Source organism: Crocodylus porosus, unplaced genomic scaffold (genome assembly GCF_001723895.1).
Source record: "Crocodylus porosus isolate Cpor-Errol unplaced genomic scaffold, CroPor_comp1, whole genome shotgun sequence".
Lineage (NCBI taxonomy): Eukaryota > Metazoa > Chordata > Crocodylia > Crocodylidae > Crocodylus > Crocodylus porosus.
In genome coordinates, this window is record NW_017728942.1 from 6107450 (window position 1) to 6127469 (window position 20020).

General features: G+C 38.2%; 2 protein-coding genes across 9 annotated transcripts in view; one reads left to right on the plus strand and one right to left on the minus strand.

Annotated features, from left to right (window-relative positions):
- The window catches only part of PHACTR3 (phosphatase and actin regulator 3), a 165607-nt gene extending 160034 nt beyond the window's left edge, over window positions 1-5573 (plus strand). For 3 of the 7 annotated variants that reach the window (XM_019548213.1, XM_019548212.1, XM_019548214.1), the window contains 2 exons: window positions 1687-1763; window positions 3392-5573. In XM_019548213.1, the coding sequence (XP_019403758.1) occupies window positions 1687-1763; window positions 3392-3407 (93 nt within the window). In that variant the 3' untranslated portion in view covers window positions 3408-5573. The remainder of the gene's footprint in view (window positions 1-1686; window positions 1764-3391) is intronic. The other 4 variants (XM_019548208.1, XM_019548209.1, XM_019548211.1 and 1 more) reach the window with 3 other exon arrangements.
- A 2200-nt stretch (window positions 5574-7773) lies between these two features.
- Window positions 7774-20020, minus strand: part of SYCP2 (synaptonemal complex protein 2) — a 45501-nt gene continuing 33254 nt past the window's right edge. For both annotated transcript variants that reach the window (XM_019548215.1, XM_019548216.1), the window contains 12 exons: window positions 19582-19774; window positions 18104-18354; window positions 17411-17596; window positions 16676-16766; window positions 15802-15969; window positions 12969-13096; window positions 11038-11132; window positions 10856-10955; window positions 9739-9797; window positions 9321-9399; window positions 8838-8894; window positions 7774-8429 (listed from right to left, as the gene is read on the minus strand). In XM_019548215.1, coding sequence (XP_019403760.1) covers window positions 8358-8429; window positions 8838-8894; window positions 9321-9399; window positions 9739-9797; window positions 10856-10955; window positions 11038-11132; window positions 12969-13096; window positions 15802-15969; window positions 16676-16766; window positions 17411-17596; window positions 18104-18354; window positions 19582-19774 — 1479 coding nt within the window. In that variant the 3' untranslated portion in view covers window positions 7774-8357. The remainder of the gene's footprint in view (window positions 8430-8837; window positions 8895-9320; window positions 9400-9738; window positions 9798-10855; window positions 10956-11037; window positions 11133-12968; window positions 13097-15801; window positions 15970-16675; window positions 16767-17410; window positions 17597-18103; window positions 18355-19581; window positions 19775-20020) is intronic.

The window sequence follows — 20020 nt, forward strand, 5'->3', positions numbered from 1 at the left end:
ATCATATGCCTGCCACATCCCATGCTTTATATCTGATTTACAGTATTAAATAACCTTGGGTTTCATGCTTAAGCAAGAAAAGGGGTGAAGAAAGGGCTTGGTTTGCATCAGGCTAGTCTCATTGCTCAATAAGGAGGCTTTAAAGTTTTGGCTCAAGATTGTCGTAGGCAGGGAAAACAATTGGACTTGTTGAGATAATTACTGGATAGAGTGGCAAATGTACGACTGGATTACTCAGTGCTTTATCCTGGAAATCGGATGTGTTTTCTTCACTCCCACACATGCTGGAGTGTTTCCCAATAAGAAAAGAAAATATATAGGAAAAGCGTAAGTGACTTCAGAGGACTCAGATAGGAAGAAAAAAGTGTTTTTATTTGCTGTTTCCCCTTAGTTGAAGTGCCCTTGGCCATTTACTGTAGTGTTTGTAAAATGGGAAACATGCCTGAAGGTTGTTGAGATTTGCTGCACTTATTCTTCTGGAGAAACTCATTAAAAACATTACATAAACACTCATAAAAACTCATTACATACGTGCTTTATAACAGACCTCTTGCATAATAGGTACCTCCCTGCTCCCCATATGATTCTGCAAAGCACGGAGCGCAGTTGGGAACTAAACGAGAATTTAAGCCAAAATCTGCCCTTCCATTTGCACACGCGGCCTGAAGCACCCCTCAGTGGACTTTGTGCCAAACTTAAATGTGGTGTGAGCGGTTGTATCTCTGTAGACATAAGTAACACTCACACCAGGACGTAGTTCAGGTTGTTAAATTCTGAATCACTGTCAATCCATAAAAAGAAATGTGATGCTGGGATTTTATCCTGGTGTCGCGCGGTTCAAGCAGTCCTTTGTCCTGCCTGATCATCTATTATGGTTCAAGTAAATGTACAGCTAAACATTTATTCCTGCTTCCTTGTTTACTTGATAAACATGCATTCATGGCTCGGGGACCAAGGAAAATGTTTCATTACTTTCTCCTTGAAATTTTATTTCTTCCAATAAACCAAACCTCTGATTTGACATATGCTTGTATATTAAATCCTCACAAGCTTAGGTAGCTGAATTAGAAAATTCAACATAGATAAGAATTTACGAGACCAACTTAATACATTCCAGGACCATCAACAGTCGTCATCTGGAGAAGTGGACTGACTCCATTTCCCAGGGCTGATTGTATGGGGTTATGTACCAAAAAGGAAACTTTTGCCCTTGCTTATGATGCTGTGGCCTCCCATGCTGAAAGGGCAGCAGAATCATGTCCAACATTTGCACATGGCGACAACCCAGCTGCCATCTGATTTTTACTTATAGAAATTCTCTAAATTTCAACTGGCCAGTTGCTGGCTGGGTAACGTCTGCGCCTGCTCCATAAATAAATCAGAGCCTCACTAAGTGTTGGGAAATGAGCCTTATGCTTTCAGGTTCCATCATGACTGCCTATAAAGGCGTTACAACGGCAGCCTAACAGTGATGCCCTTGGTGGCAGCATGTGTCTTTGTCTCTGACAACAGCGACCAGTCAGCATGAAGGGAAATCACATAACTCAAATATTGGGTCTTGCTGGCTCCACTGCATATGGCCCATTACATACTTTGCAAGGAATTGCTGTTCTGCTCATTTTGTGTGTCCTGTTGAGGCCTATAAATAAAATTATTTGCTAATCGTGTTCAATTTTAAATTCCTAGGCAGCAATTCGTAAAGAGCTAAATGAATACAAAAGTAATGAAATGGAAGTACATGCATCAAGCAAGCATTTGACAAGGTCAGTTTCCCAGTTATTTATTTTCCATTACCTACGGGAATAGTCTTTTTGAGCTCTGAATCGACAGAATACTTTGCTCCCATGTGGGTCTAATAATGCTGAGAAAGCTTTACCGTGGAACACAAAGCACTTTTTCTTCAGCTTGAATACTATTTTTAACGGTAGATTAGTGCCCGTTGAGGAAACCCCCAAATTTCCCCCAAACACTGCTCAAAATGAATTACTTGCACCTGTGACTTAAGAGGCCATGGCTAGAGATTACACACAAGAGGTTCTGGGGTGAGAAAACTGCACGTGGACTAAGGCAGACGAACTGTGAAGCTCTAGAGTTTGCACTGTAAACAGTGGGCATGTCTACACCTGTATTTACATGCGCCTAAAATTAATATGCCATTGCTTAAGGCATATTAACATGATTTAGACATGCCTCTACACGTGGACGTGCTAATGCGTATTAAGGCGCATTAAATTTAGGCGCCAATAGCTAAGTTGCATTAGCGCATGTGCAGACACACTAATGCACATTAATGCAGTGTCTATCCATTGATGCACGCTGCATTAATACACATTTAGCATGTCTACACATGCGGTAGTGCAGCTTAGCTATTCACGCATAAATTTGATACCTGCTTTTTGCAAGTGTCAGATTTAGGGTCACATAGCCTTAAATTGCCATTATTAAGGCTATGCGACACATGCCCTTAATACGCCTTAAAAATGGCGATTTTAGGCTACATCTGCTTAAAAGACGCATGTGTAGACGCACCCAGTGTTGAGCAAAAATAAGGAAATCCTTTCATTGCTAGTTGGTTTCTCTTTGGGTGCACAAACATATTCCCAAACTTTTATAAATCCCCTTCTCCAATCCCAGGCACCAGGTTGGATATTCGTTAAGGTTCTTGGGATATTCCAAAACTAGAATTTATGCTACAAGGCTTCTGATAAAACGATATAGAAAATGAAGAGGTGACAAATCAGGTCTGGAAGTGATAGATATTTTATCTAATTGAAACAAACCAGGGACTTTAATTAGGCAGATTAAAATGACACGTTTCGTAATCTGGCCAGAATCCCAGGGTTAAGTATTCCTCCTGCTTATGATTAGTGGCACTGTACAACAAACAGTTAGAGCTTTACATCTCGGCCAGGAAAAGAAATGCACAAGGTGGTGGGCCAGCACAGACTCAGAGGTCTGAGTGCCCCCTTCCCAGTCGGCTTGCTCTTCTACCTCAAGGTGCCCCAAGTACCAGCTTGGCATAGCTGACAGGATCAGAGGATACACAGACCCCAACAAGCTAGCCACCGGTATTTCAAAGCATAGGTGACTGGTAGGGGCATGGGGGCGCATGTGTCCCCCTGACGGCCAATACCGATGCTGTTGGTACGGATGGTGCCCCCCGACAGGGTCAGCGGCTTCTGCGGGTACCCCCCACCCAGATTCAGGACGCACCAGTCACTCATGGTTCAAAGTTATGTAAAACTAAGTTTTACTGTCAGTGACTGCAGTGTGGACAGGCCCCCGACCAGAACGAGCACATTAAAACAATTTTTCATTATTTCCTGCTACAACAAAGTATTTAACATGAAACACAATGCTACAAAGATGCTTTGCTTTTTTTTTACTCTAGATTTCACAGACCATAGAGATTTTCTTCTGAGAAGAATGTCTTTACTTTTTGATACTGCCGCTGAACACACATAAGGGAATGTAAAAAGGTCTTTCCCTGAAGTTCAGTTCACGACAACCTGATGTTTATGGGAAAGAAGGACTCTGCAGGTGAAGACTGCAGCACTTACATACAAGAGGAGATACCAGAGGATGTACTTCACTCTTTGATGCCTAAAAAGTGACGGCCTGTGGGGTGGGAGGATCAGCTAAAAGATTGAAGTAAAACTACTTGAAGGAACCTACTGCTCTCCTTGAAACACTTGTTTTAAACTGTTTTGCAGCATATCTTGGAAAAGGAGATGTTGTGCATGTACAGGCTTTCCCATTCCAAGGCCGCTGACATAATGGACATGACACGCTGTCATTCAGTATTATGTTGACAAGACATTTGGAACTTCTCAAAATTCGTTTGTAAAACCCTTAAGTTCATGTTATACAAAATGATTTAATGTATTATAATTTCTTTCTTTTTTATATAATGTCTAACAAAAACAGCTGCAGCATTTTTGATTCTTGTTAATTTTGTTCTTTAATTAAATGACTACTTATTGCAGGAAATGAGCACGGTGCTTTTAAAGTTCTTTTTTCAGGCTGGGCTACTAACAGAGGTGGACTGAGCCATCTCCTGTTGCTCCTTCACCACAGAAGTCCAGAGCAGGTTATTCATTGTACTGTGGTAACTGTACACAATGAGTTCTCATTCACAGGAATGGGAATTATGAATGCATACCATACATTGAGAGGATATACAATAGAAACCATTGCTAGCTATAATGGATGCCATCAGCATCTGGACCTTTGCAGAAATGGGGCCCACAGCATAGCTAAGCACCTGCTAAAGAGTTCAGCTTAATACCCACCTAGATTTAATTTTGCAGAATCTTTACATTTTGGTTACATATATGTAAGTCTGAGTCCTTGCACCACTACAACGGCTTGATCCAAAGATCTGCACATTTAAATACGTAATTTTAGAATGTGCTAACCTCCTTAAGGGGGTCAATACCATCACCGTCTTTCAACATATTTTTGTAAGTATTAACAAACAATTTAATTGTCTGATTTTTGACAAAGAATATAATGATTGAGCATTCATGGGTAAGGAAGTAAAACCAGCAGACAAAGAATCACTTGTTGTCTAATCTGAAAGCAAAAAATTAATGAACCTTATGGTATGCCACAGAAGCTTCATGGGTTATACACAGATTTCGAGTTGTGGTAAACATTTTGGCATGTACCGTTCCACAAGGTCCATCTAGTGGAGATGACAAGAAAGCACATATTATTTCGAAGAGAACCCGTGAGTGGACTTATCCCTTGCTCAGAACTTCTCTAACTAAGAGTCAACCAAAATTCTTTAGGCTATCTTGACACCCACAAACTATGTTTCAGAATTAACTGAATGACCTCCAAACAGTTTTCCTTCTTCTAGTTGGTGAAGCAGCTTGGTGGTGTGAGGACTTGGGTGGTATTGGACATGCCAGCCATAGAAATGTAGGTGCATTGGGAACTTGTCCCAATGTCCCTAGGTTCTGATGATCGTGAAGGGTAGGCAGGAGGACCATGGAGTATCTCAGTGGCACCTAAATATTGGATTTGCATGCCAAAGGCCCTTTGTGGATTTAGTCCATGGTGGCTTTAGCCCAGTTTCCTTATGGAGAAAAATCCCCTTCATCTCTACCATAATCTGGCTATTTTTTTTAACAGCCTCAGCAGAACAGCACAGAACTGAACAGGCACAAGAACCAAACTGCCTTTTAATTTGTTTAGGTGGCTGCTCCAGGTCAGGGGCAGAGACGTAGTTGTTTGCTGGGATGGGAAGCAGGGTGAGCCAGAGCACAAAGGAGTGTGGGGAAATATATATTACTCCTGTGTTCTGCATTATAAACCTCACAGTTGAGTAGATACCCCTAGTGATGACTACCTGGCATGCCAAACCACACTTTAAATACAATAAAAAAAGATGCCATTTAAGAGAGATTAGCTTGACAATTATCATGATTTAACATTTTTGAAAGAGACACTGGATATCAAAATTATGGGCACAATTAACTTGTCTGAAGACAACCTTACTGAAAAAGTTAGAATTTATGGGCCAAATCTTTTACTGCCTATGTACGCCACTCCTTGTGGAAGTCAGCGAGTGAGATGACTTTAGCCCAACCTATAGAACAGACAAATATTAGTTGCAACAATTTTACCCTGCGCACAATTTTTTAAATAACAGATTGAACATTTTTTAAAATTGAAGCACTTGATGAATCCATTACACACTACTACATTTAATCTAGGGGAAAAAACAGTTCTAGGGTGAACTGCTCTTATTTTCACTCACAATGTGCAAGTGATTTATAAAATCTCTAATTATACACACCTTATGTTAAACACAATAACCTCAGTGTTTGGATTCTGCGGAAAGAACGTCTCCAGTCAAACCACCACTAAGAAAAGAACACATCAGTCGTATTCATTTTTAGTTGTCATTAACAGGAATATTCAGATATCAGAGGCTCAGTGTTACAAATGCAGTCATATCCTCTAGGGTGCTGAACCGCCTCAACTTGTGCTATTTGTGGGAGACAAAAGTACTTAGTACCTTTACAGGACCAGACCCATAGTTAACTAATTTGTATTTCTACTCGAAAGAAGAAAAATTAGCACGAGTAAGTCAATAAATACAGTTCAGTAGCAGTAATGAGGATAAGCACTTCAATTAAGATGATGTTTCTTGATGTGCTCACCAATGCAAAATTAACTGAAACTGGGTGAATTAAATAAAAACCAATTCAAAATCAATACCAATTTTAGAACTTCCCACTTAGTATAAAGCAAGGACCATAAGCTAAAACACACAATCCTGTAATAAATCCAGTGAAGGTTCAGCAAACACAGTGACCCAATAATACATAGGTAGATCAGAGGAAAGGTCATTATAAAGTAATTATTCAAATAGTATAATCTCAGTGGGTGCTTGTACATGTGCCAGGATGCTGTTCTGACACACTGTAATTACAGTGTGTCCGAACAGACTCTATTAATCAAGTCGCTGGAGTGTGCTCCAGCCAGCCTCCATGCCTTGTGTATCAGCATCCCTGCACTTCAAAAAGGTGTACTATAAATCTTACCTTAAAGTCAGTTCTTCACTGGAAAGAAGTTTTTATGAAAAACTGCGTTGTGAGGTTCCATGGTTACTGCGAGGGGTGACAATGGACAAATCAGAGATTTAGGAGTAGGCTGTACTGTGGACTATGATTATGACAATAAGAAAGTGGAATATGATAAATGAGAAGGAAGACAGAGTCAGAATTTCAACTGGAAAGTGAGAAAAATAGTTTTTGAAAAAGCAACACCATCCTTGACAGAAGAGCTTTCTGGGTTGGAAGGAATAAGAATCTAATCAAAGTGAAGCATGTCTAACTTAAAAAAAATAAAAAAATAAAAGGAAGACGGTGTTTAGACTGACAATACAGTAATAGCATAACACAACAGCAGGGGTCTAGGAATATGGTAATGAAAAAGACAGAACAAATGCTTGAGGTTAAAAAGCTGTAGAGTAGTAGAAGCAGAGATAAGAACATAGAGTACAGCTTAAAGTAAAAGCTACATGTCAGAAAGGAGCAGCAGTGTTAGGAATGAAAAGGGAAAGTAGGAAGGGCAAAAAAGTTGGAGGATGATGAGGTAATGACAAAGAGGAAATGTGTCATTGTGAAGGCAAAGTGATCAAAGTACAAGATCTGAGATAAAGCTGAAGGAAAACAGACTGCAAAAAAAGAGCTACAGAAAACTAAGAGTTAGCTCAGAGTTGGATATTTATCGATAAAATTCCTCAGAAGGAAGGAAGGACCTCTAAGGCAGGCTTATTTTATGAATGATTCCCTATATTAATAATTTTTTTGGCAATCTAGAAAATGTTTAACTTCATTTCCCTAAAAAGCTACTGACAGTACTACAGCCACAATATACAGTTTACTTGGGTTTTGTTTCAGAAAGAGAAGAATTAGAAGATCCATTTGTTGCAAGACTGTGGAAAGAAAGGGAATATGAAAATCTGGAGGTGAGAAGACTGGCTGCATGGCACGGAAGAGAACATCCTTGTTACTGAATAAATCCATAATCCATTAAGAAGTCTTCATAAAGACTTTTCCCCTAAGGTTTCTAGAACATGTGGCAATACAATATAACTGAAATGCAAAGGAAAGCTATCCATCTACACATACAGGAAATGTCAGCACGCCAACAGATTTTGTGTTATTAAGTAAAAAATAGTCTTAAACTTGTACCACAATGTATACACCTTTTGTTAATGCCTGTTTTGTGAAGATGAAAGAAAAGACCCAAAAGTGTGTGTCATGGAAATTTTAATACATATTTGCAAAATAAGGTAAAAACATGCACATTTTACAAATGATTTTAGTCTACAACAAACTTCTACTGAAAGCTAATAGCAGGGTTAAATAGGATGCGACTTCCAGAAATGCCTTTCTGATCTCCTTTTAATGTGCTAAAATAATTTGCAGTCATATTCTGCACCTGACTGGACACAATGCACTACAGGGTGTCATGACATAAACATGACCTTTTCATGTCAATTGGGAATGGCCACTTTTCTACATCCATGAATAAATACATCTTTTAAAAATGATCCTTTATTGTTAAACATCCCTTGCATCTTATGTGGAGATCCTTTAAAAATAGCACTTCTTTAAAAATCCAAAATTTACATATTACATCTTACTATGGTAATCAAAAGAAACCTCAAATGCTTGTGACAGAATAGAGTTTATCCACATAAAATTACAATCTTTAAAGAAAAAAAGAGATTTCATAGCAGTGGTTTGCTTTTGCTGAATATGATTGTCAAACTTCACATTACTGATAACTAATCTGAATATAACAATATATTGTTAAAGTATTTAAATTTGACATTAGAATTTTCTTTCTTCTGACAAAAACAGGGTCTGCAATCCTCTGCGAACATTAAATAGCTCCTCTTCTTGCTGTGGTAGAAACATATTATATTTATCAATACTTTAAAGAAAACTTTTAAAAAAGTATCACAGCATCTAGATCCAAATCTCACAACATGTATGCATTGCTTTTCCTATTTGTTCTAATATGAGCCATAATAAAACTCATGCGGGAGTCACTACATAAGCAGAGAACTATAGGAATACATTTATTTACATCATTTAATGAATTCTAAGTAAAAATTAATAAAAGAATATGGTTTAAGATATTTTAATAATATTTGTAATTATTTTCATTTTATTTCAAACAAACAATAACAGCATATTAAAAATTGCAGCTTCAACTTAAGAAGTCAATGTGCAAACAAACTGTTAAGTTCCTTTAGTAAAATGCAAAGAGTAAGTAATTAGCAATCCGTACAAAATAGCTTCATTTACCATTTCCTTAAGGAGCTTCTCTTGAAGACCTTTCATATCTTCTTTCATTAGATGCATCTATAAAAATATAGAGGTATCTATACCATTTGTTTATTTTTCCATCAAGACTGACAGCAAATCTTCAGAGACATTTATGCATTTGATTTTAGTTTAAGATCAGACTTGTCATTGATAGACTTGTTAATGGTAAAATAAGAGTGCCTGAGGTACAAGAAAAGTTGTCCATGTTCTACAGCACAAGCAATTCTGTTATTTATTTTAGATACAAAATAGAGGTATTAAGATATAACATATATCTGTATATGTTAAGGAGTACTTGTGACATTGAAAATTTATCAAAAGTATCTAGGGACCTTAATAGTACAGTGGAGGTAAAGACTTTTCCTATAAGGAATATCTATATCAGGAACTCAATACCAACATTTGGTGATAGAAAAAATAAGCAAGAAAACAAAAACCAGAAGAACAGGGAAACTGTCATACCTCAGAAGTTAAGATATTTTCCTCATACTCAACACTTTGGTAGATATTCTTCTCAAATGAAGTTTTAAGAATCTGAATCCTAATAAAGTAAGAAGTGAATTAAACATCTCAGCTAAACATGGAGTCCACACCAATCTAAATACACCCTTTTTCTAAATTCTCATGTGTTATTTAATAAGCATTCTTATTCCTGTTGTTATTGTAATATCCCAGTGGAATTAGGGCGAAAACCCAGGGGGATAACCAAAATGCTAGCACATTTCAGGTATACAGAACTCTTCATCCACTGATTTCACTATTTACACAGATGAGCAAGACTTTTGTCCCTGTTTTATTTGGCCCAAAGCACACTCTAAGCAAATAGTAAAGTGATGGATCAAATCCGAGTCTCATACCAACAAAAATAAAATCTACTAACCTCTGTTGCTCATTTCTCTTGTATACACTAAAAGTATTTGCCTGCTTTTTCCAAAAACTCTAAAAAGAAATATAAAAACAAAACTGAACAACTAAGAAATTAGCACAATGCAGGTTTATTTTTAATAGTAATATTCAGTGTCAAAATAAGCTAGAATGACAGATTTAGAAGGGGCAGGCATTCTACCATAGCCCATGTGATAGAGTCATAGAGAAGCAGGGCCAGAAGGGACCTTGAGGTATTATTTAGTCAAAACCCCTGCCGGAGGCAGGATCATCCCTATGCAATGATCTAGCTGGTCCTGATTTGAACAAGGTGTTGGACTAGATGACCTGAGGTTCCTTCCAACCATAGTTTTCAATGATTCTAAACCAACCTATCCAAATCTACTGTCTAACCTCTTAGCAAAACTGCAGTCAACCCTGATACAACACAAGACAACACCCCAGATTATCCGCAGGTGTTTAAAAAAAAAAATAAGGCTCAGTGGGGCAAGGTCCGATATTTAAAGAGCTCATTCTAACTCAAGCTGCAAATTTAACATTTACTTTCCAGAAATTAAAGCGTCACACATCTTTTCTACAACAATCAGACACTGCAAATATTTAAGTGTGGTTAAAATGAGACCAAACTGGTTTTCTTGTTCGCTTTAAACTCAATTTAAAAACGGGAAGGCCAAAACATGAAATTTAAATTAAATCTATTAGCTGACCCATCAAGCCCAATAGGTTAATGTACCATTTTGATACTAGGCAAAAATTCAGGTCTGAGTTAAATGAGGACTACTGAGGCCAGGTGACTTGCCTTAGGATACATCGCATCAATGCAAAGAAGCAGAAAATCTGTAATGGGGACTGAGAAATTCTAAGTGCATAGGGATGGCCAGGACCAAGAAGATTCAAGTCAAAGTATCTTAAATATAATTGTTAATTTCTTTTAATTTAAAGTTAAGTCCCAGGGAGATTTAGAGTTCATCTTTAGTTGTTCGGTTTTTTGTTTTTTTTTAAGAACTAGCTGCAAAACACACCTTTGAGCCAGAACTGATCTTCCACAATTAAAAGACAAAATAGCAGTTCTTTTTAAAATAGTTTTTTAATGAAATTGTTTAAATACAAACCAAAAATTCTTTCTCCATATTTTTCAAAGAGTGAGAATCTTTTTCAAAACTCTCAAGCTCCTCCATGATAGCAACATGAAATTTGTCCAGCTGTTTGATCCTATCAAAACAGAAATAAACTATAAATAAAAACAACCTGTAAATACAAATATGTTTTGTAAAATAAGTAACCTGCTACAGACCTGCATTCATGCAGCTCGTAAGTCATTGTTGTCAAATGCTGCTGAGCAGTTTTTAATGACTGCTTGTTAAAATGGTCCATTCTTCTTGAGCGGCTCTAGAAGGATGTGTTTTAGGGTTACTTACAGTCTACTTATTTTCAAGTTAATTTTCACTTTAATGAGAAGTGAGAAAAAAATTATTAAATGCAAGCAGTTGTAATTAATTAGCAATGAGACTACAGGTTACAATGGACAAATGTTTTAATTTTGAATTCAAATATGCACTGTGAACAAACATGGAAACTGCACATGTAGGATACTTGTTTGTGAATGTAGTCACCTGTTTCGCAACTGCAAATGTATTTTTTTGGTTTAACAGTTATCCGTTTGAATCAACTTAGGTACTTCATTTTAATCAGTCTGGCTGACAGAATCCTACACTCTAAATATTTTACTGAATGAAAAAAAATAAGCTTATACCTCAGGAGATGGAACATAAAATCCATTTGACTGGCTGGCCTACAATCATATAGATAATTTACTTTCACCAAAAGCTCAATTAATCTCCATGTGCTGTGCTGTAGCACCTAAAGGTTTAAACACAGTGAAGTATACGCTGCTGCAGAAGGTTGAAAGCTCACCTGCGTAATGATCATTGCTTAGTCTGCTTACTTAGAAACACCTGCAAGTTATCTTTTCTACTGCACTGATTACTGATTAATTAGCTATCTGTAGTGCCAAAATCTGCAATCTGCCAGGTCTTATGAGACCTGAAAGACTGGATATATTCTGTTAAAAACCTTCATCCATCAACTCTTGAAATTTGGCACTTGGCAGGAAAATCTTACTTTACAGCATCAATGAACAGCATAGCTCTCGCTTATAAACTATCAAATTATGGAACACATAACTTTGCTTTTGTCAGAGGCAGAGGTGGTAAGCAAAACTTATGTTTAAGTTATATTTAACACTTTCCTTTGTAAGATCCTGTTTAAAATTTCCCCACTTTTCAATTGTTTGGGTTGAAATTTTCCATACAGACTGCCCAGCAAGAATTCTCCTCCCATTTTTGAGTGCAGTGTCTGGGAAAATGCATTTCTTAACACTGGCCAGCAACTTTAATAATTTGTAGTGCCCATAAACTTCAGAGCAGTGACTTGAGATTTGGCTAGGATGGTCACCCTGATGTTAGGGATAGACTATAGACTGCTGAACATTGCAGTTAGCACCTGCTCAGATTAAATTTATTAGAGGCTGGCAGATAAATTCTTCAAATACTTTGCCTCCACAGAATGACAAGGGCCAAGCAGATTCTTTTTCCTACAGTTGCATGTCAGGGCTGCTGAGCCCAACAGTAGAGCAGGTAGACTGTCCTTTTTTTCCGATAATTCTCTTGCCTGTAGCCTAGGCTCTGTAGAGAAAGAAGCAATCTGACTCGACTAAAAAGGGGAGCGATAGGAGTCAGGGAATAAGTGGAAATGAAAAAAGAGAATACGGACAAGGTAAATAACAAGAACTGGGGAGACACAGGTATAGGCTGGAAGGAAATAGGTTATGGGACAGACAGAGAAAGGTCTGTAAAATGTCAGAACATGCTCCCCTGCAGAATTAGGAGTGGAACTCAGGATTCTGCAGCTCAGCATTTCTCTGCTGTCAGTAAATATCTGTGTAAACCACTGGCAAAATGTGCCTGAGCCTCTTTTTCTGGCTATATATTACCACTACACTCTTAGCTCATCTAATTAAATATATATATCATAATGAATATGGAAGTTATATGAAGTTTGAATAGGCAACCTTAACTGTAGCATTTCCAAACTCCTAACTTGGTGACCATTACATTCTTTTATTCTAGTCTTTCTACATATAATCTTATATAAGGCAGTTCTTTTAATGGTGTCTCTACCTAAACTAGAGTATCTATATATACACACACGTGAAAACTGGCTTACCTGAATTTTCCTAGTAAATTCTTTATGGAGCTTCTGATATATCCCTACACTTGAACACCCAGGTTCCCAGGCCTCACCATCCGTAGTAAACAAGTCATTTATAGATACAGTAGATATGCTTTCAGTCACTGAAAAACATTAAAGATTAATCTGCCATGATTCAGAAGTCAGTATGCCACATTACAGAAGTAGGAATATAAAAAGGTATCTACCAATCCTGCTTTATTTTACTACCCCCTTTCTGCTTTTTTAATTTGGTATCTGTCTACTTTTTAGACATGAAATATTTTTCATATTATTTATCAGAGATTATAAACCTTCAGTTGTTAAATATGGTACTTAGATGTACATAATTTCTGGAACATCTCAATCGGTCTTTCAAGTATGTGTGTACTTAACACAAGGCCTTGTTCAGGGGCTTCAGATATTTAACCCTATTTTAAATATCAATATAACATTACATCAACACTTGAAAAAGTTGTATATGTAAAATGTTGGCCAGTTTAAGACTTTTCAAAAATTTGTCCCAAAACATGATATTAAACAATCTGGCATATCACTGAATGATTAAAGTTGCAAAACTAGACCCTAAAAATTGATGGATGCCTTGGGAGACATTTTATGTCAGAAGGATTTTAGTGACACAAAGACTTCAGGATATGGCCCAAACATACATGAATTTGCACAGTACATTAATACCAAAGGATATGAAAAATCTTTAAAATATACCAGTAAGCATAATCAACATTTTTTTCATTTGAGAGCTGTGACTGCATCTTGCATGAAATCTGCCCTCTGTTCTACAGTACAACAACATCTGGTAACTTCAGGAAAATGAACAGATTCCTTGCCAGTCAGTAGGGCTGTGTGAAGCCTCAGTCACTGATTTGGCCCGATTAGGTGACCGAATCTCTGAATCAAATCAGGAGACCCTTTGATCTCTCCGAATCCAGTCGGAACCCTCCAAATCTATTGTGAAAGATACAATGATTTGGACATGGACACAGCTTTAAATGTTTTTTCTACATACCTCAAGGTACCAGGCAGCTTGTGAACGCTGAGATGGTGGGGTGGATGGAGTGTCTCATGGGAGTGCAGGGGCGGGTCCCCCGCGCGCTCGGCGATGGACCCAGAAGTGGACCAGAAGCACTTCCAGTTCACTTCCAGGTCTGCCACGGAGCATGTGTGGGACCCTCCCCCCACCCAGGCGACTGGTGCCTCCTGGAGCTGGGGGCGGGGGCACCTAGGGTCCTCACATAGCCAATTGCTGAGCCAGGAGGGCATGGCAAGGTGGAGGGGAGTCCCCTGCGTGCTCGGCAGTGGACCCAGAAGTGGACTGGAAGTACTTCTGGTCCACTTCTGCGTCTGCTGCCAAGCATGTACCCCTTCCCTCCCCCCCACAAGATGCTGCATCTGCCCCACTATTTCAGCATTCATGAGCCATGCCTGAGTACCTGGAGGTATGTAAAAAAAAAATGTAAAGCTGTGTCTATGGCCAAATTGCTGATTCTGTGAATCAGCATCGAATCTTCAGATTTGGATTTGGCTGAATCGAATCAGGACAGGGAACTGGATCAACGAATCGAATCACCGTCCCCTGATTTGAGCTGAATCTGAATCAAATACAGTCTGCTTTGCACACCCTTGCCAGTCAGTGTGTTATCTGCAGCCCACTTTTTCCCTACACTGGAAAAGGAATGTGTCCTTGAAGACTGCATTAAGAATTCACTTGGTAGAATCAAACAGGCAAAAAGTGCCGTGAGCCAATGTTTGGAATGTACTCTTCTCTCACTTTAATTTTCTTTGAATCCTCCTGCTGAAGACCGTGATCCAGCTTTCTCTCCTATTAATTTGACCTTTTCTTCTTCAGGAGAGGTGAAAGAAGGTAAGAAGAAAAGAAAATGGAAAACATGGAAACAACAGAGAACATACAGAAAAGGAGAAGCAAGGTAGTTTCATTAACTGAAGTTGACAGAATTCAAGGGTAAGGACCTTCAATGATGTATCCCTAATGTTCTTTGGCATGAGACTCATTAATAGTGCAGCACCCTGTAAGAAAAGCTGTGTCCTTGGGCTTGATCACAAGCACTCCCAAAACTAACTCTACTTTTTTCAGTAAGATCTGCAGTTATTGTGCACACCTTTCTTGCCAGGACACCAGTGCACTATACTATACTGATGTGCATTGTGAAATCTTAAGCTTTTTGTTGTTTGTTTTCCTTCCATTTAGTCCTCCTCTCTAAGTCCAGCCTTGACTCACACCAAGGAACTGGTTGTGGGAAAGCATACACACAGGAATGAGAGACAGTTATTAATCTTTTGATTCTACTGAATCAGAATTTTTGGTCTCCTTGCTTTGCAATAGAGCAGAAAACAGTCAGCGAGAACTTGTTCCTATTTTATTAACGGAAGAAACTGTCAGAAAACACTTTGTTCAACTCTTAACCTGATCATTTAAGTATACAAAATATAAATAGCCAACATTCAATTTGAGAAAAATATTGGGTTTAAAGCTTTACTTCTGTGAAAATATTTTCACTGACCAGAAAAATTATGCTTTCTCACTCATCTGAAAGATAAGCACTATACAGTATTCCTTGAACATTTACGTTACTAGGTAAGGAGAGAAAATCTTCCTGAGCACTTTCCATTGGTGTCTCAGAAAACAAAACAAAACAGCAGAGTCTGATTTCTTACATATCTGCAATAAATTGAGTTTATGAAAGGAACCTGTGGATTTAATCTAGAGTTGCAATACGATCTTTATTAATATGTTTCTGGTTTGTACTTCTTGTATGATGATATTTAAAGGGCAACTTGAGCTCTTGCTAACCTCTACTACTGGCAATATCTTCATCTGCTTTGAATAATTTTTTAGGGAGTAACTTTATTTTTCTCTTTCGTTTTTCATCCTCTTCTTTCCTCATTTCCAACATTTCATCAGAATCACTTTCTATGTCATTGCAATACATTCGTTTGAGATTGGAATGTATGGAAGGTCCTGTAAGCATGACAAAAATGCATTCTATTTTAAGTTACTTAGAAAGGGGCACTGAATAATTTATTTTCTGTATGATTTTGTGTGGAGCAATGACAGTCTGACAGATTTTTCTAAACACCAAAAACAGTATATTCCCATATTCTGGGAGCATGCGCCTTTCCTCTACCACTTCCAGAATCATACTGGAATCTGAGTATTGCATTTGCAAATAGTCATGTGCTATCAGCAAACATTTATAACTATGCAAATGAAGTGGTAACAAAGTACAGCGGATACAAGTCTCAAAAGTGTATGCTTGCTAGTCCTTCCAATCCCATTGGGGCAACATTGTTCCTTGCTAATAAATTAACATTCATATAATCTAGTCCTGAAATCCTGGGAGTGCTACCAAATCCCCCCTCCTCCTTTTAGTTGAAGGTCAGCTATTAACTTGCCAAACTATGAAGGCAAAGGGATGCTTAAACTCATTGCTAACTGGTCCTTCTACAGTATGAGTAAATAAGCATTACTTCCAACAGGAATGCCTTGTCAATAACAAAGATATACTCATTTTAGGAAAGTAATTAATTGGGTACAAAGTGAGAAAACAAATCAAGAAGTGGAGGTTGTGAAGACTGAGGCCATATTTATATATTTAAGAAAATATTTTCATTGCCTATTGACAATTATTAAGATGAGTGCTTTTTCATAAATGAAATTTACATACCAGATTCATGTATGTGACCTACAGGGTCTTTATGCCATGACTGTTCTCTGTCTCCACTAGATGTGGTTAACTGAGACGGAGATAAGGATTCCTAAAAGAAAAATAATCGTTTTACCTGTAAGATAGGGAGCCTATTTAGATCTTCAACATCTTCAATTTCAAGAATTTCCATTTCAATTTTTTTAAAAATAAGAAATATGAATATATGAAGTAACAATAAATAAATTAGTTTGTGTATACAAGGTTTATACAAGTATCCTGGCTTATAGGGGAAAATTTTAATGCTTACTTACCAATATTTGTATCAGTAACTATACTAAGTAGTAGTGCATTAAGGCTACAATGAATGATAAGAAACCACTTTCTATTTTAAAAACTTGTAAGCAGAAGCAAAAGAATTTTTCCATCTGTGAAAACTGATTTTTATTTTATAAAAATATCAAGATCAAAAAACCAAAGGGAAAGAGATATTACATATTCTTCTTGAAGATAGGAATTAAATGGTCTTGGTACAGAATTCTTTCCTAGCTGTCTCATTTCTAACTTAATTACATCCCAAACATTTTTAAGAAAGGAAAATAAAATTTGTAGGCACTATTACAGGTAAATAGCCTCTAATGTTGATACCAAAAACCAACAGATATGCATTATTTCCTAATGTCTTGATTACATGTAAAAATAACAAAACATGGAAAGCCACAGCTTTTCAGAAGGGGTAGATGACAGATACCATACCTCTCTTTTACTTTGCATGATATTTTTGGTGAGATCTTTCATTTCTTCAATGGCGAGTTTGCCAGAAAGGTAATTTTCAACCTGGATTGCTTCATTAATATTGCTCAGTTCTACATCAGGTACAGAAACCTCTATGACTTTTCTACTTGTGACAGTTTTGTCTTTGGTTACTGAAGTCAGGCTGGACTGAACATTAATATATAATAAATCATTATTGAAAAAAGGCATTTCAGTTTAAAAAATAAACAATTATATATCATATACACTTCCCTTCAGCAGTTTGTATTGGCTTGCTCTAGCATCTCCTTGTTCAGCATGCTAGCTGTTGTGAATCCCAGGCCTAGTTATCTATATCCACTGCACAGAAAAAACTTAAGCTCCTGACCTGGATTTGTAAATTTCACTCTGGAGCCTAAAGTTCCTTTGTATATTTTGGGATTAAAACTCTTCATGACATCTTGCTATGCATATATTCAGAAGGCAGCTGAAGGCAGCCTTAAATTTTGTTTGGGACTTGCACACAATGTTATTATTTATATCAGTGAGTTCTGATTAACTTCTCCAAAAAGTGAATATTCTTAATTAGAGCAGCTTGGTTCACTGTTTGATTAAACAGGTCCCCTAATCAGGACACTGATTAAAAATGGACAACACAGGTGTATTAACTGTAAATCATAACTTTTAAATTCTTACCAAAGAGACTGGACTTAATCCTGGTGAAAAACTTTCATTTTCAAACATAGAGTTTCTCACAGTATTTTCAGGAGACTGGTTTAGAGATGTATGTTGATCATTCTTTTTTGTTGCGTGCAGCATATTAATGGACATTAGTTTCACAGCATCTAAAGAGTCCTTTTCTGGTGTTGGGTCCTGAAGAGATGATGTTGATCTTTCCATGGCAATGTGCTTTTGGATGAGTGCCTCCTCTGACAGTTTCTCAGAACCTAGAGCAGGGGTTTTCAACTTTTTTTAATAAGTGTACCCCTGGCGGCCAGATGCGGAGCAGGGGGGAAGGGGTGGAGTGCAGCTGGATGCGGAGCTGGGGGGACGGGGATGGCCACACACAGAGCAGCAACAGCGTGGGGTGGTCTGTAGTGCTGGCAGTTGCCATGTGCAAGCTCCCTCCCCCCAGAGTCCATTCGGCTGGTCGGTGCCTGTGTGGCTTGCAGAGGGGTGCCGCTGCCCTCCCCCACTGCTCTGTCCCTGTCCCACATGCTCTGTCCCGGCCCACCCGTGCTTACCCCCTAGGGTCTTTCTAAGTACCCCCAGGGGTACTTGTACCCCTGATTGACAACCCCTGACCTAGAGAATAAAACACTTAATTGAGGGTATTGGGTAGCCTGGGCAGGAGGCAGTAGAGCAGGGGTAGGCAACCCCTAGCACATGTGCCAGAGTGTGGCATACAAAGGTGTTTTGCTTGGCATGCACACCTCAGGGAAGGGGCCAGCGCTGCACTGCCACAACAAGGATCGGACCCTGCACAGTTCCCCTATCATCCGCCCCGGCATGCCAACATATTACAAGTCAAGGCTGCAGGTGTTTTTGGCACTCTGGGCAAAAACACTGCCAACCCCCACAGTAGTCTCACTTGAAAAGTGATTACAGAATAATTCTACAGACGTCGGGGTCTGATCTGGAAGGCAGCTACAAGGAACAGTGGAAGATGAGTACATGAACAGAAGTCCAGATAGCAACCCTACAAATCTCAGAATAAGAATATTGATGAACAGTCTGCCCCCCCTCCTAAAGAGAACAAGACTTTTAGAGGACAAAGACCAAAATGACCACGTGGTCTCTACTAGGTGGATAATTTTAGCAATCCTGAAATCAGCTAGGTGAAATTACTCCTAAAGGGCACTGTAATTAACCCTGTAATCTATGAGTTTTGGATCACTCTAAAGATCTACCAAAACAACTACTTATGACCCCAAACAGACAGATAGGATGTCAAAAAAGGATTAAACTGAAAATCCAACAGGTTGCTGATGTGCAATGGGACAAAATTATTTAGGATTATTTATGAAATCTAAAAAGTAGTATATTTGAGCAGTTTCCTGCAAAAGGCCAGAAAGAAGCTCTGTCTCAAGTCAAGAGGTGGTTGAAAAGAACTTTGGTGTGGTAGGAACATTGGATCTGTAAATGCTAAAAGCAAACATATGAATAATACACACCTCTCACTGTTTCAATAGAAGCTGGACTTTCAGTTGATGGCACTGGTGATCCTTTTTTTTTTCTCTGTCTTGCAAGATCTTTTGATTTATTTTTGATAATCTGTTGTTTTCTTGTTACTTCCTTTTCTGAATCTGTAGAGCCAGTGGCCTTCTTTTGCTTGACTGTTTTGCTTTGTCCATTTTCATGTTCTTTCTGGAGGTAAAAAAAATCTATATAAGGATTACATTTCAACACACTGGGTGCATCTACATGTGCAGCAGACTGAGCAGTTGTTACTGTGCAGTCATTTAGTACTTGCTTAACCAACATTACTGTGCAGTCCCAATACCACACTGCTATTTTTAGCAACTGCTGCACAGTGGCAACGAGCTACAGAGATGAAACATCTTGTGTAAACGCACCCACGGGGAGCATGCACACATGCGCTTTACTGTGGAG